This window comes from Aquarana catesbeiana, linkage group LG12 (genome assembly GCF_042186555.1).
Source record: "Aquarana catesbeiana isolate 2022-GZ linkage group LG12, ASM4218655v1, whole genome shotgun sequence".
Taxonomy (NCBI): Eukaryota; Metazoa; Chordata; class Amphibia; order Anura; family Ranidae; genus Aquarana; species Aquarana catesbeiana.
This window is the reverse complement of record NC_133335.1, coordinates 129,041,994-129,055,555: the sequence shown is the minus strand read 5'-3', so window position 1 is coordinate 129,055,555 and position 13,562 is coordinate 129,041,994. Positions and strand designations below refer to the sequence as shown.

Below are 13,562 nucleotides of genomic sequence, written 5' to 3'. Positions count from 1 at the left end.
CTGGCCATTGCCATCAGAGCATACCCTGATATTCAAGGTCTGCCCTGAGGCCCCACAGTTGACAAAATATGAATGTATGCCAATGACACCATATTATACCTAGCGGACCAGGGACCATCACTCCAAGCTGCGTTAAGACTTATTGAACAAGTGGGGGGATACTCGGGCCTGCGTATAAATTGGGACAAGTCTCAGATTCTTCCAATCAATGTGTTTCCTCCCCCTTTCACAAACCCTCCGCTACCACTCGCTAGGGTATCCAAGATTAAATACTTGGGTGTGCAGGTAACTAGGGACCTGGTTGACTACACACCCCTGAATGTAGCTCCTCTGTTTGACTTACTAAAAAGCAAAATGCAGACGTGGTCTAGATTGCCATTGGGGGTGATGGGGTGCCTAAATTTAATAAAAATGATCATACTGCCCAAGATTCTATATCTGGTGTGGCATGCCCCCGTATACATTCCCTTAAAACTCTTTAAGCAGGTGGAAGCTATTCTAAAATTGTTTGTCTGCGGTAATAGTAGACACAAAGTAGCTAGGCAAATCTTAAAAAACCCCACAGATATGGGGGGTGTATCCCTCCTGGACCTACGGGATTACTACCTAGCCTCGCAACTATCCCACATGTACCACTTCCACGCGTTGGAAATGCAGCGCTACAGATCCCTGACATATACACCCGTTCAGGCTATCCTTCCAGGTCCCACTGCGCGGTACAATTCGGGCATCCAAAGGATAAAGGAAATATCTCTTAAAAAGCAGAATGTGGGAAAATTTCATTCTCACACCCCATTGTGGCTTAATAGTCATATGCCAGAACTGGAAACAATTCCAGGCTCGATAGTTTGAGCTAGACTTGGAATACTGTATCTTCATCAGGTCTTGTCCACCTCCAGGCTCAAGCAGTTCCAGACCCTTAAAGAGGAGTTTTCCCTCCTGCACCAACTAGCGTTTAAATACCTGCAGCTCCGTCACGCACTTAGAACTCAGCTACTGGGCCTAGATGTAGGGATGGAGCCCCCCCTGTGCTGAATATAGTTTTGGGAGATGATCCCTCCAAGCTTATATCACATATGTATTACATAATCAGACAACGGGGTGCAGCTGCTATTTCTCACAAGGCCAAAACGGTATGGGAACAGGACGTAGGACCCATAAATGACGATGACTGAGATGAGATTTTAGAGGGAACCAAGACAGTGTCTCCCAAGCTGTCCGATAGACTGGCACAACTATATATAGTACACAAAGCCTACCTGACGCCGGTGAGATTGGCAAAGTTCCAGCCCACGCCGGATCCGACGTGTCGCTTATACAGGGCTGACCCAGGCTCTTTTTACCATCTCATATGGAGCTGCCCTCATGTCCAGACGTATTGGATGCAGGTTGTCCATTTCCTCCATGATAATATGGGATCCCCTGTGGTGCTGGACCCTAAGTTATGTATTTTGGGGCTACTGCCAGATGTAGAGGTGGACAAACATCACACAATATTCATTTTTGAAACATTATTCCTAGCACGTAAAGTGGTAGCTCAGAGATGGATGCAGAACGTGCCCCCCACACTTCAGTTATAGAAAAAAGCAGTTTTTGATTTGATATGAGATTTGTATTGCGCCGAATGCGCTCCGTTAGGAGCGCATCTAGGCGCACCAAGACCCTAAGATCAAGCGAGATTTCCAAAAGAACGTTAAAAAAGGAGCCTAGGGTGCCCAATAGGAAAGAGGTAGAGTAAAAACAGAGAAGAACCGGGGAGGGGTGGGTGGGGCTAACCCTCCAGATGGGGGGAGGAAAAATGAGCATACAAAATCCATGTTTTTGTATGATTTCTATTCTTCATCAGATTATCCGTAGGCCTGGATAAAGAGGAAGGTTTTTAAACCCTTCCTGAAACTCAGGAGCGAGGGTAAGGACTTTAGAGACGCTGGAAGGGAGTTCCACAGCTCATTGCCCTTTGTAACCAGGCATCTGTTACCAGTAAATTTTAGTCTGCTGATTGTCTGTTTTGTGAGAAGTAAGTTGGCCGATCGGAGTGGTCTTGACGGTACATGGTGAGGGGCCCATTCAGACAAATAAATTGGGCCCAGTTTCCGGTGTGCCCTATACATATAGCACATTGCCTTGAATAGTACTCGCTTGGCGATAGGGAGCCAGTGCAGTTTTTCCAGCACGGGAGAGATGTGGTTTGTTCTGGCGCATCCGGAGACCAGGCGAACAGCTTGATTCTGAATTGTGTGCAATTTTTTTTGCCACTTCAATGGAAGTCCAAGAAAAAATATGTTGGAGCAATCCAACCGGGAATGCACAAGGCCCTGTACAAGAGTTAGCCGGTTTTCGTGCGAAAATAGATCTTTAATTTTCCGGAGTCTCTGTATATAAAAGTTGGAGTTTTTGATACAGAGTTTTGCATGAGGTATAAATGATAGGCAGGGATCAAAGATGATACCTAGGTTCCTGACCTGTTTTGCCAGCGTTGGGATGGAGCAGAATGAAGTGAGCCAGGCCAAGAGAAAATTGGTGGTTGATTGAGGACCCACCAGCATCGCCTCTGTCTTTTCTTCATTGAGGCCTAGCTTGTTGTCGGCCATCCATTTTTGTATGTGAAGGAGACCATTTCTCAGTTGTAGGTGCATATTTGGCCCATTGTCAGCATCAGCCAAGATCTGCGTGTCATCTGCGTAGATCTGGCATGCTAATTTGTGTGTAGCAATAATGTCAGTAAGTGGGCGCATATAGCAGTTGAATAGCAGGGGTGACAATGCCGAGCCCTGCGGGACTCCATAGAGATGTGGTTCCATTGGTGAGCTGCAAGCGTTCATCCGCACTTGATGGGTCCTATCTGTGAGAAAGGAGTTGATCCAACGGAGGACAGTGCCACTACATCCAAAAAGGTATTCCATGCAATCTCCCAGGATTTGATGGTCGATAGTGTCAAAGGCTGCGGAAAGGTCGAGTAGCACCAAGGCTGCCGACCCCCCCGCATCCTTTACCCTTAACAGGCGTTCGCGTATGTCGAGTGCGGACAGTTCAGTGCTACGTCCCCGCCTAAATCCTGACTGGGAGTCATGGAACAGGTCGTTACCCTCAAAGAAGCTTTGCATTTGTTGAAAGACGACCTGCTCCAGGATATTTGCCAGAAAGGGAAGATGAGATATAGGTCTGAAATTAGTAAGCAGAGAAGGGTCGAGTGTGCTCTTCTTCAACAAGGGGGAGACAATGGCATGCTTCAGTCGTGTTGGAACGGCCCCTATTTTTAAAGATAGATTCACTATCCTTGTAATTTCTGGGGCCAATGTATCTACATTTTTTTTCATAAACCTTGCGGGACAGATGTCATTCGGAGAGCTTGACGGTTTAAGCTTAGACATAATATTGGATATCTCTGCCACTGAAGTGGATGCAAATGAGCTAAAAGCTGGAGGAGCTCTTATTGGTGCTGGAGGGTCAAAGTCATCAGGAAAGATTTTGTCCTGGTTATAGATTTTTTAAAATTTTTCCCCAAAGGAAGACTGAAGCGCAGAGCATAATTCCATAGATGGGACAATCTTAGAATAAATTTTTTTCGGTTCAAATATGTCCCTAACCAATGAGAATAATTCCTGAGGCTTGTTTGAGGCTTGCATTATTTGATCGTTATAATAGGACCTTTTATAGCGTTTTACAGCCTTTGTGTAGCCTCGACAATAGACCCGATTTTGTCCCGGGGCAGTTTTGACTTAAGCCACTTTCTTTTCAATATTCGTCTTTTATTCTTAAGTAAGTTGAGACTAGGGGCGTACCAAGGGCTTGACTTAGAAAGTCTTGGGCGCCTATTTACTGTTGTCAATGGGGCCAGGTCGTCCAGACTTGCCTTGATTCTTAACTCAAATTCATCTAGGGATCTTTCCAGCCTTTCAATCTCGGTTTCTAAAGCCGGAATTCCAATTTCTCTCTCTTCATTTATTAGGAGTGGCTGTCCCTGATGGTAGTCGTAGCATGTTTTAAAGTCTTCGACTGTTATATTTTTTAGTTTCCGAAATGGAGCAGATTTAGTCATACAATTTCCTTTGGGGATTTTTATTGGTGCAAAATCCAAGAGGTTAAAGGTAATCAGACTATGGTCTGACCATCCCACCTCATGTGCTATGACATTGAAAGCTTCCGTGCCATGAGTAAAAAGGGCATCTAGCATATGGCCCTTTATGTTTGTGATTATGGTGGATGCCAGGGTAAAGTGGAGGCCATCTAGATCACCTATGAGATCCTGGGAGTCACAGCTTGTGTCATCCTCCAGCCACATATTCATGTCTCCCTGGAGGATGACACAATTCGATTGTAGACACAGGGACATCATTAGTTCAACTAAGTCAGCATGGAAAGTACCTGCTGGACCAGGCGGACGATAGACAGTGGCTAATACAAATGAAGAGGAGTCACTTACTTTACACCTCATTACTAGGTGTTCAAATGAACTAAACTCAGGTGTTTTTAGCTCAATGCAATCCAAACAGTCATCATGAATCACACAAACCCCCCCTCCCCTCTTGTATTCTCTATTTTTAACTAAAATCTTAAAATTTCGGGGAAGTAATTCTTCTAAAACTGACTTATAATTCACATTAAACCAAGTCTCTGTGATTCCTAAAATGTGAAATTTCTCTGACTCTAGCATGTCAAAAATTTCCAAACAATGCTTAGTGGCTGAGCGGGCATTAATGAAGGCGGCCCTTAAAGTCTCAAAGGTAGATGATTTCGCCGATGTACTTTTCAGCAGTTTGTCCTTTTTTTATGTTCCCGGGGGCACCAGATTTTATTTTCGATGCAGTTAAGTTGAATGTCTCTTAAAATTGCAGTGGGGGCGCCATGATGTTTATAGCAAGTCCCGGTGGTGAGGGGGCGTGGCCAAGTCGCACGTCATGTCGCACTGGTTGCCAGGCAGCGGGACGCTGGATGGACTGGCTACGCTATGCAGAGCAGCAAGGTAAAATCAGTTAACACAGTCTTTAGAGGAGAGTTCAACAGTGCATCAGCAAGCAGGTGGAAGCTGTTAACACAGTCTTGAGAAACTGATCTACGCACACAGGGGATCTACACAAAAATATTCCAAGATCTGGGACAGATGGTTGGAGGATGGGGAAACCTGTGTATAACTGTTCCATACCCAGTGCAAAGTTCCCCTGTACCTGTGGCACACTTTGTTTATAGGTTGGATTAAATTGCCACCTGATTCAATGCACTTGTGAATATATGTATGCACACCATGTAACATTCTTGCATATTTAATTTCGCTGTCATAATATGTAACTAACCTTCTATGGCTATATGTACCTGAATGGCTTGTAAAATGTGCTTTATATCAATAAAGTTGTTTTTTTCCAAGTAAAAAAAAAAAAATGACGACTTAGACCAAACAAGATGGTGGTATTGTCTAATTTTGTCTCTTCTTTATTCTTTAATCTTTTTTTTTTTATTCCGTTTGTTTTGGCTTCTATGTTAAAGCCTCCCGTTTGTACTTACCCGTTTATAGAAGTTCCAACCTTATTTAGACTTTAATCGAATGATAAATCTTACGCATTCACTGACAAGTACTATGTAAGCATATCTAAGCCATAAAAGTTCTGAAGTATTTGAACATATTGTGAATGACAACTCTACTATTGTCAATACTTGAATGATGTCAATGCTTGTTGTGCCTTGTCAAATGTGAAATTTTAATAATAAATAATTGAAAACCATCTCTTTCATTACTTCTCCAGTGTAGGGTGTCAGGGGTTAGTGTGCGAGGTCAGGATGGAGTACTTGGTGGGGTAATGCAGGTCTTGCTGTCGGGACCATTGGAGGTGCATGGACTTCTTGCCCCACTATAGGGTCAGTATGGGCATGGGCCCCCGCTGCGGCCACGGTTGGTTTAGGGTGGGAGGTTTCCATCCTACTTCATTCTGTCTCACCAGCGGTGGTTGGCTCCATCTTAGGCTATGGTTACGGAGTGTGCATTGCAGACTGAGAGGGCTAGTGGCTCAGATTCGCACAAGGCCAAGGAGTCGGCCCTTTGGGGGTCCATCTTAAGCAAGAAGTACAGAAAAAGGATCTGGTGGGGTGAATATGTGGAAATATTCTCCCTCTTGCCCTTGGAAAAATGTAATATAGAGAAAGGGAAAACAGACGAGAGCAAGGAGGAGGAGGAGGAGAAGCATGGCTGGGGGCTCATCCCCTGAACTTTTTCCAGTTGGCTTCAGGCCTTTGCTATCTTGACGAGCGTCATAGGTGAGAAGGCACCAGAGAATTGTTCTCCGCTCTTTTGTTATTTGGATGCCATTGGAGAGGCCCATAGGGTCTACAGGGGTACAGCTTGGCCTTGCTGTGACGAGCAGTTCCTTGTGGCCTCACCTGCATTGGGATCATAGGGATATTGGGCTTTACATGAAGCTCATGGCCCAGGCGAGGGCCCCAGGACAACAGTTGGAGTTCGGCTGGACAGTTGGCCACACACAAAAAAGGCTGCTGTTGGCAGTTTAACGAGGGAACATGCTGTTTTGGCACAACCTGTCGTTTCCCCCACGAGTGCTCCATTTGTGGGGGCTCACACAGTTATGCCCAATGCTTTAACAAAAGGAAAGTCACAACCCAGTAAGTCCACTACAAAAAGAGAGGACACCAGTAAACCTTCCTGCGATGCTGCCGTACCTAAGGGAGGTGGCAGTTTTCCTTGCCAATGGCTTTTGCATTGCTTGTTCCTTACTTGTGACTCGTTCTTCGTTGCTGAAGAATTTAAAATTAATCATTTGTTTATGTCAAATTGGCTAAAGAGAAATGGACAGGATGGCTGGCCCTTTCAATTAACTACCCATTCCTTTTTTACATGTGTGGTAGTTTCAACAAAGGAACCAAACTAATTTTGGCTGATACATCATTTGTCATACCCTAAGGGAGATTCGGTAAATGATGCAATTGTGTCTGACTTGACTTTGGTGTCTTACAGGTCTTTTGGTACGGCAGTCAGTTGGGTTCATCATTATGGCCCGGGGGGGGGGGGGGGGGGGCATTGCTGGTGAAGACTGATATCAAATCTGTTTTTCATCTCTTGCCCCAGTACATCCGGAAAGCCATCCGGGTTGTTTTTGGGTTGGTCAGTTTTTTTTAAATTGATAGTTGTCTTCCAATGGGCTGTTCCATCTCTTGCTCCTATTTTGAGACATTCAGTACCTTTTGTAGAATGGGTGGTGCGGAAGGAATCGCAGGTATGATCGGTTCTTTTTTTACCTTGACAACTTTCTTTGTATTGGCCCCCCAGATTCCAAGGTTTGCTTGGTCTATTTATGTAATTTGGAATGCGTTGCACGATAGTTTGGGATTTCTCTGACACCCGAGAAAACCGAAGGTCCTTCTACAGAGATGTAAATTCTTGGTTATCATCATTGCCACGCGAGTGATGGAGTGTTGCTTGCTGCCTGACAAATTGGAGGATCTGCGGCTGATGGTCGGTGAGGCTAGGAAGGCTAGGAAAGATAGGCTAAAACAGTTGCTGTCTTTGTTGGGTAAGCTTAACTTCAGCTGCTGCATCATACCTATAGGATGCATTTTCTGATGTCGCGTCAGTGCTGCTAGTTCAGGAGTGAAATTTTTGCATAATTACATTCAGCTTTCATGTGAGCATAAGGCTGATTTGCTGGTTTGGGACGAGTTGCTGGCCTCTTATAACGAGAGGTCTTTGTGGATGGCTTTGGTTGTGTATGCTTTCAACATTGACCTGTATACTGATGCTGCGGGCAGCTTTGGTTGTGGGGCATAATGTCAAGGGGAGCGGTGCACAGCGGAATGGCCTGCGGTGTGGTGAGTTGCAGGGTTTTTTGAGCAGCTTGGTATTGTTGGAGCTTTTCCCGATTGTGGTAGCTGTGGATATTTGGGGTTCCAAGTGTCAGGATCACCAGGTTTGCTTTCATTGTTCTAACTTGGGGGTGGTAGATGTAGTGTCTAGTCTGTCTGCCTTTTCTCCACCGGTGATACGCTTGCTATATTACCTTGTTCTTAATTGTTTAAGTTTGAATTGTTTTGTGCAAGCTGTACATGTCCCAGGTGTGCACAATTCATTGTTGATGCTTTGTCACGTTTGCAGGAGGGACAGGTTCCAGAGGCTGGCACCTGCAGCGGAGCAGCGAGGGGTTCCTTCTCACGATCGTCTGTGGAGGCTGCCATTGGAATAGGAGGTGCCTTATTACGACGCTCCGTGAGTGAGGGTACATAGGCGGTGTACTGTTGTTGTTGCACTTTATTGGAATAGAGTTCACCTTGGGCACGTCTGTATCCACAATGAACAAGAGGTTGGCTGCTTTAGCTTTTCTTTTCAAGTTCAAAAAACAAAATAAGTGTAGCGCTAGGAAGAGGTCAGAAAATGGATTAACAGTTCGAAGTTCGTGTGTTTAAAAGAACATCCCTGGAGGGAATTTGAAAAGTCCTCTGGAACAAATCTCAACAAGAGTGTAAATCATCTGTGGAGAGAGCCCACACACCACCAATAGAAGTGAAAAGGCTTACCGGACTCGGTGGACCCAACAAGGCATACGCCAGGTAGAGTCAATCAGGCTTAGGTGGTGCTGGACTACAGTTGGCCCAGACGGGCAAAGTTGGAGTGGCTACCACGTGGCTGTGTTCCTCAAACGTAATCGGGCCCAAAGATATGAAGTGCGGCACCCATAAATCGTATCCCTCAGATCAGCGTTAGAACCAGCAATTATGCTCTCCCATTTAGGCTGGTCTCCCCCAGGGCTGTGGCAGCTATTGTTTGAAAACAGAACTTTCTTTTCAAGTTGCATGGCCTGCGTGATGTTAGTAAAAGACTTTATGGTATAGCAGGCCATGAAGGGGTTTAGGCATGGGCACGTGCAACCGGATACTAGGTGCCCGGTGTTTGATTTGCTGCAGGAGCTGGTGGGGATATTGCTTAAGCTTTGCTCCTCCCTCTTACGAGGTGCAGCTATTTTCAGCAGCTTTTGCCCTAGCTTTTTTTTGGTGGCGTTGCGAATTAGGGAGTTTGTGAGCAAGAACAAAGGCGGTGTGGGTATGTTGCTGTATTCGGATATACATGTCGCTGGTGACAGTATCTGGCTCCATATCAGCTGGTCAAAAACTACTCAGGGAAAGGGATGACTGTGACATTGTTCAAAGTTCTTCCGGTGACTGTGCTGGTTCTTGCTGTGCAACAGTTTGTAGAGGTAAGGGGAGCTGTGCAGGGGTCTTTGTTGTGGCATATGGAAGGCTCATCATTGTTGCATTTTCAGTTTGTGGCAGTCCTCAAGCGTTGTCTGGCAGAGACAGGCAGAACGATTTCCCAGTTTAATACTTATTCCTTCCGAGTGGGGATAACGGAGGCAGCTCGATGGAGTTTGAGTCCTCAGGTAGTGAAACATATAGGGAGGCGGAAGTCAGACCGTTTTAAAATTCATGTCTGCCGACACCTGCTATATGTTGTCCATTGTTATTTCCCTGTTTTCTGTTTTTCTTTTGTTTTCTGTTTTGTTTTATTTTGCAGGCTTCCCTCAGGGCCTTCTGTGGAACTTGGGAGACTCTTCTATTTTTGGTGGGGGTGATGCAGGCAGACACTCGTCCTGAAGGGAGACAACTTGACATTCAAGCCCCTGATGTTTTGGTGCTCCATGTAGGGGGAAATGACATGGTGGCAAGGGCTATGAGGGATCTGATGAGAGATTTCAAATTGGACATATTACGTTTGATGAGAGAATTCCCTGGTGTTGTCATTATATGGTCAGACATTGTAGCCAGATGGGTATGGCATCATGCTCGCTACATTGAGTGTCTGAATAAAGCCAGAATTAAGGTGGACAGGTAGAAAGTTTTTGTAGCTCGATTCGGAGGCATTGTGGTCCGGCATCTGGAATTGGAGGATCAGACCGTCTACTACTGGAGGGACGATGGTGTTTGCCTTAACGCTGTGGTCACAGATGTCTGGTTTTTGGGCCTACAGGAGGGAGTGCAGAGGGCACTGCGGGTGTGGAGGGACTCGCTTGAGTGAGGTGTCACTCAGGCTCACGTGGCGGGTCTGGGGGTCTTTAGGGGGCCAGTGGTTAACAATATTGATAAAAAAAATTTGGGGCCCATCTAGGGTATGGCGCCTCCATTTGGTTGGTTTTTGGTGGTCCTCCCAGGAGCTAGGTCCCCTGGGGGGAAAATCGATGAATGTGTGAGTCGTAATGTCTTTGAGCCAGTTGGGGCACAGCTGAAGACATGGGCGATTTATAGTCATAAAGTGTGCCTTTAGGACACCCAAAGACTTCCTTCTGGTTGCATTGTGGAATTTGCATGGTTAAAATGGTTGAAATTGTTTTACTTAATGTTATTTATTAATTTGTTAGTAAAAGGGCTACTGTGGCCATTTAAACCCATGTCACTCAGTTTTTGGTGTCTTTATTGAAAAAAAGGTTTAAGGACCGAGGTTAATAAACCTAGCACAACACTACTGCCAAGTGGTCCAGATAAGACTTGATTCCAATAAAAGTCAGGTAAACAAAAGTAAGCAGAAGGGCAAGCTACAGACAAAAGTGTATCCTACTATGGGGAAGGGCAAGATGGCGCCCGACTCCCCTGAACATGATGACACTACGAGACTCTTGGCAGGTGAACCAGCCTCCCCCTCAAATAGCTTCCAGCAGTTTCCCACAGATCTGGTAAGCCCTGCTGTGACTAACCCAGAGGAGATGCTCTCCAAATTCCGTTCCATAGTGAGGGATGAGATAAATGCACCTTCCCGTAAACTTTCCTCTGAGCTCATGAGGAGTCTTAAAGAGCTAGGCCACTGTACAAATCAGCTGGAGCACAGGATGGATTTAACTACCACTGTGCTGGAAGGCCATGAGGATGAGGTGGATAAAATTAATGTGGAACTGGACAGTTTGCCTGATAAATTAGTGGACCTCCTGACAGCAAACATAGTGATGTTGCCAAAACCCGACCGAGACCACTCCTCCTGGGCCAACTTCAGACCTATTTCCCTTATCAACATTGATATGAACATTCTTACTAAAATTCTGGCCAATCGTCTAAATTCATTTCTCCCCCGTTTGATTAAAAAGGACCAGGTTGGGTTTGTGCCCCATAGAGAGGCTGGGGATGCCATTAGACGAATTATAAAATTGCAACAACTTGCCCATAGCCGTTCATTGGAAACAATGCTTTTATCATTGGATGTGAACAAAGCATTTGACACTTTGTCGTGGCCTTACCTTATGTCGGTACTCCGGCACTATGGGTTTGGTGCTTCCTTTTTGAGTTGGTTGACGGCATTATACGACGCCCCCCAAGCCAAAATTAGATATTATGGATTTGAATCATCTCTCTTCCCAATCTGGAGGGGTACTCGTCAGGGATGTCCACTTTCGCCACTTCTTTTTGTCCTGGCCCTGGAGCCTTTGGCTGAGGCGATCTGTTCACACCCAGATGTAAAGGGTATTGAAGATGCTGGATCTGCTCACAAGATCTCATTATTCGTGGACGACATTCTGCTAACCCTGACCACGCCTAGAGTTTCCCTGCCTAAGTTATTATCCCTTTTAAGTACTTTTGCGTCCATTTCAGGTCTACATGTTAACCCTAATAAGTCTAAGGCTATGTCGGTGAATCTTTCTCCTCCCGAATTATTTGCCTTAAAAGAGTCTTTTCCTTTTCAGTGGCTCCCCTCTTTGCTTTACTTAGGGGTTCGACTTACCCCTAAATTTGACGGGCTATATCAGGCTAATTTCCCCCCTCTCTTTAGGAAACTGACAGATATGCTCTCTTCCTGGTCTCACCTCCCATTATCCTGGTTGGGCAGGATTGCTGCGGTACGTATGTCTTATCTTCCGAAATTACTATATTATTTCAGGGTACTGCCGGTCTTGATTCCTTCACATATGTTACATATTCATCAAAGTAAACTTTTGAAATTTATATGGGGCTCAGTTCGCCCCCGAATCAACAAACGGGTCTTATACGCCCGGAGGATTAATGGGGGACTTTCGGTTCACAATTTACAGGCATACTATACCGCAGCAACCATAGCCCCATTATCCCATCTCCATGATACATATCAACTACCTTTATGGGCCGCTATAGACCTGGTGGACTCCCATCCTATTCCTCTGTCATCATTACCCTGGCTCCCTCCTATACATCGCCCGACTAGACTCGGACCATGCTTGACCCATTCTCTCCACCTGTGGGACTCTATAAAATTTTCAGCGGGTTTAATATCCCCTCATTTATCCCTACTTAGCCTTATACATTGTCAGCTATTTCCTCCCGGCTGCGACAATCCTAAGCAATTCTCCTGGTGGACTGAGAGTGGTTTCACGGATATTCATTCTCTGTTCACCCCCATGAGAATATTGACTTTTGAATCTCTTAGATCTTCCCATGATATTCCTCTACGAGAACATTACAGCTACCTACAAATTAAGCACTTCCTCCACCAACTGATAAAATCCCAACCTACCCCATATACTTTGACCCCTTTTGAAAGCATATGTAGGGCAGGACCCCATTCCCCAGGAATAAGTTCTTTGCTCTATTCCTCAATCATTTCCTATAGGAGACCCCCAGTACGATCCTATCATTTACAATGGGAGAAGGATTTGGGAAGGCAAATAGATCCAGAGGATTGACAGATCATGACGATAAACCTCTCCAAAAGTTCCAAAAATGTCCTTATATTGGAAAATGCCTATAAGGTGTTCTATAGATGGTACTATACACCTGCTAGGTTGGTCCGTTTTATTCCATCCTATTCTCCTCTCTGCTTTTGGGGCTGCTCACAAGACGGAACAATGGCTCATATTTGGTGGACATGTCCCAGGGTCTGCAGATTATGCGTCCGGGTCTATACTCTTCTTCGCAACATACTTCACACTAACCTTAAAAGAGACCCCTATGAAGCCCTTCTTTGTAAACTGATCCCAGAACTGCTCTGACATGAGCGCCTACTGGCCCTACACCTTTTCACTGCCACTAAGCTGACCATTGCGAGAGCCTGGAAGTCCCCGGTGCTTAGTTTCGAAGCAGTCAAGCATCGCATAAACGATATCACGATCAACGAGAAATTAACTGCTCTCGCTTCAGACACCCACAGTAAATTTCTCAGGGTATGGCAGCCATGGATAACGTACTCCCAAACTTCCAGGTTCGACAATAGACTTCTCTCAATTTAAAGGACTCCCGCTGCACCCCCCGCTGGATTCTTCTCTTCTCTCCCCTTTTCCTCTTTACTCTTTTTCCTTCTTCCCTTTCTATTCCTTTCACTTTTCTTTCTTGTTTTTTTTTTACGCTTCAGTTTTTGTTATATTATAATTATATTTTTTTTTTTGTACAAAATGGTTACAATGGTTTTACAACACCATTGATGTATAGTACATTTGCATATATAAGCAGCCTCTCTATTTTTTGATTGTACTGTTTTGTACTCAACTCGTTTATCTGACGATACTAAACTAAGCAGGGTAATGACTTCTCTGCAGGACGTGGAAACCTTGCAAAAAGACCTGAACAAATTAATGGGGTGGGCGACTACATGGCAAATGAGGTTCAATGTAGAAAAA

General features: G+C 45.1%; 1 protein-coding gene across 2 annotated transcripts in view; it reads left to right on the top strand.

Moving 5' to 3' along the window:
• FBXL20 (F-box and leucine rich repeat protein 20) overlaps positions 1-13,562 on the top strand; it is a 592,644-nt gene that overhangs the window by 488,752 nt on the left and 90,330 nt on the right. Inside the window, exon 15 of one of the 2 annotated variants that reach the window (XM_073608334.1) lies at positions 4,836-5,237. The exons of the other annotated variant lie outside the window; for it this stretch is intronic. Within the exon in view, the coding sequence (XP_073464435.1) occupies positions 4,836-4,874 (39 nt within the window). The 3' untranslated portion in view covers positions 4,875-5,237. Of the gene's footprint in view, positions 1-4,835; positions 5,238-13,562 lie in introns of those variants that run through there. 2 annotated transcript variants of the gene reach the window in all.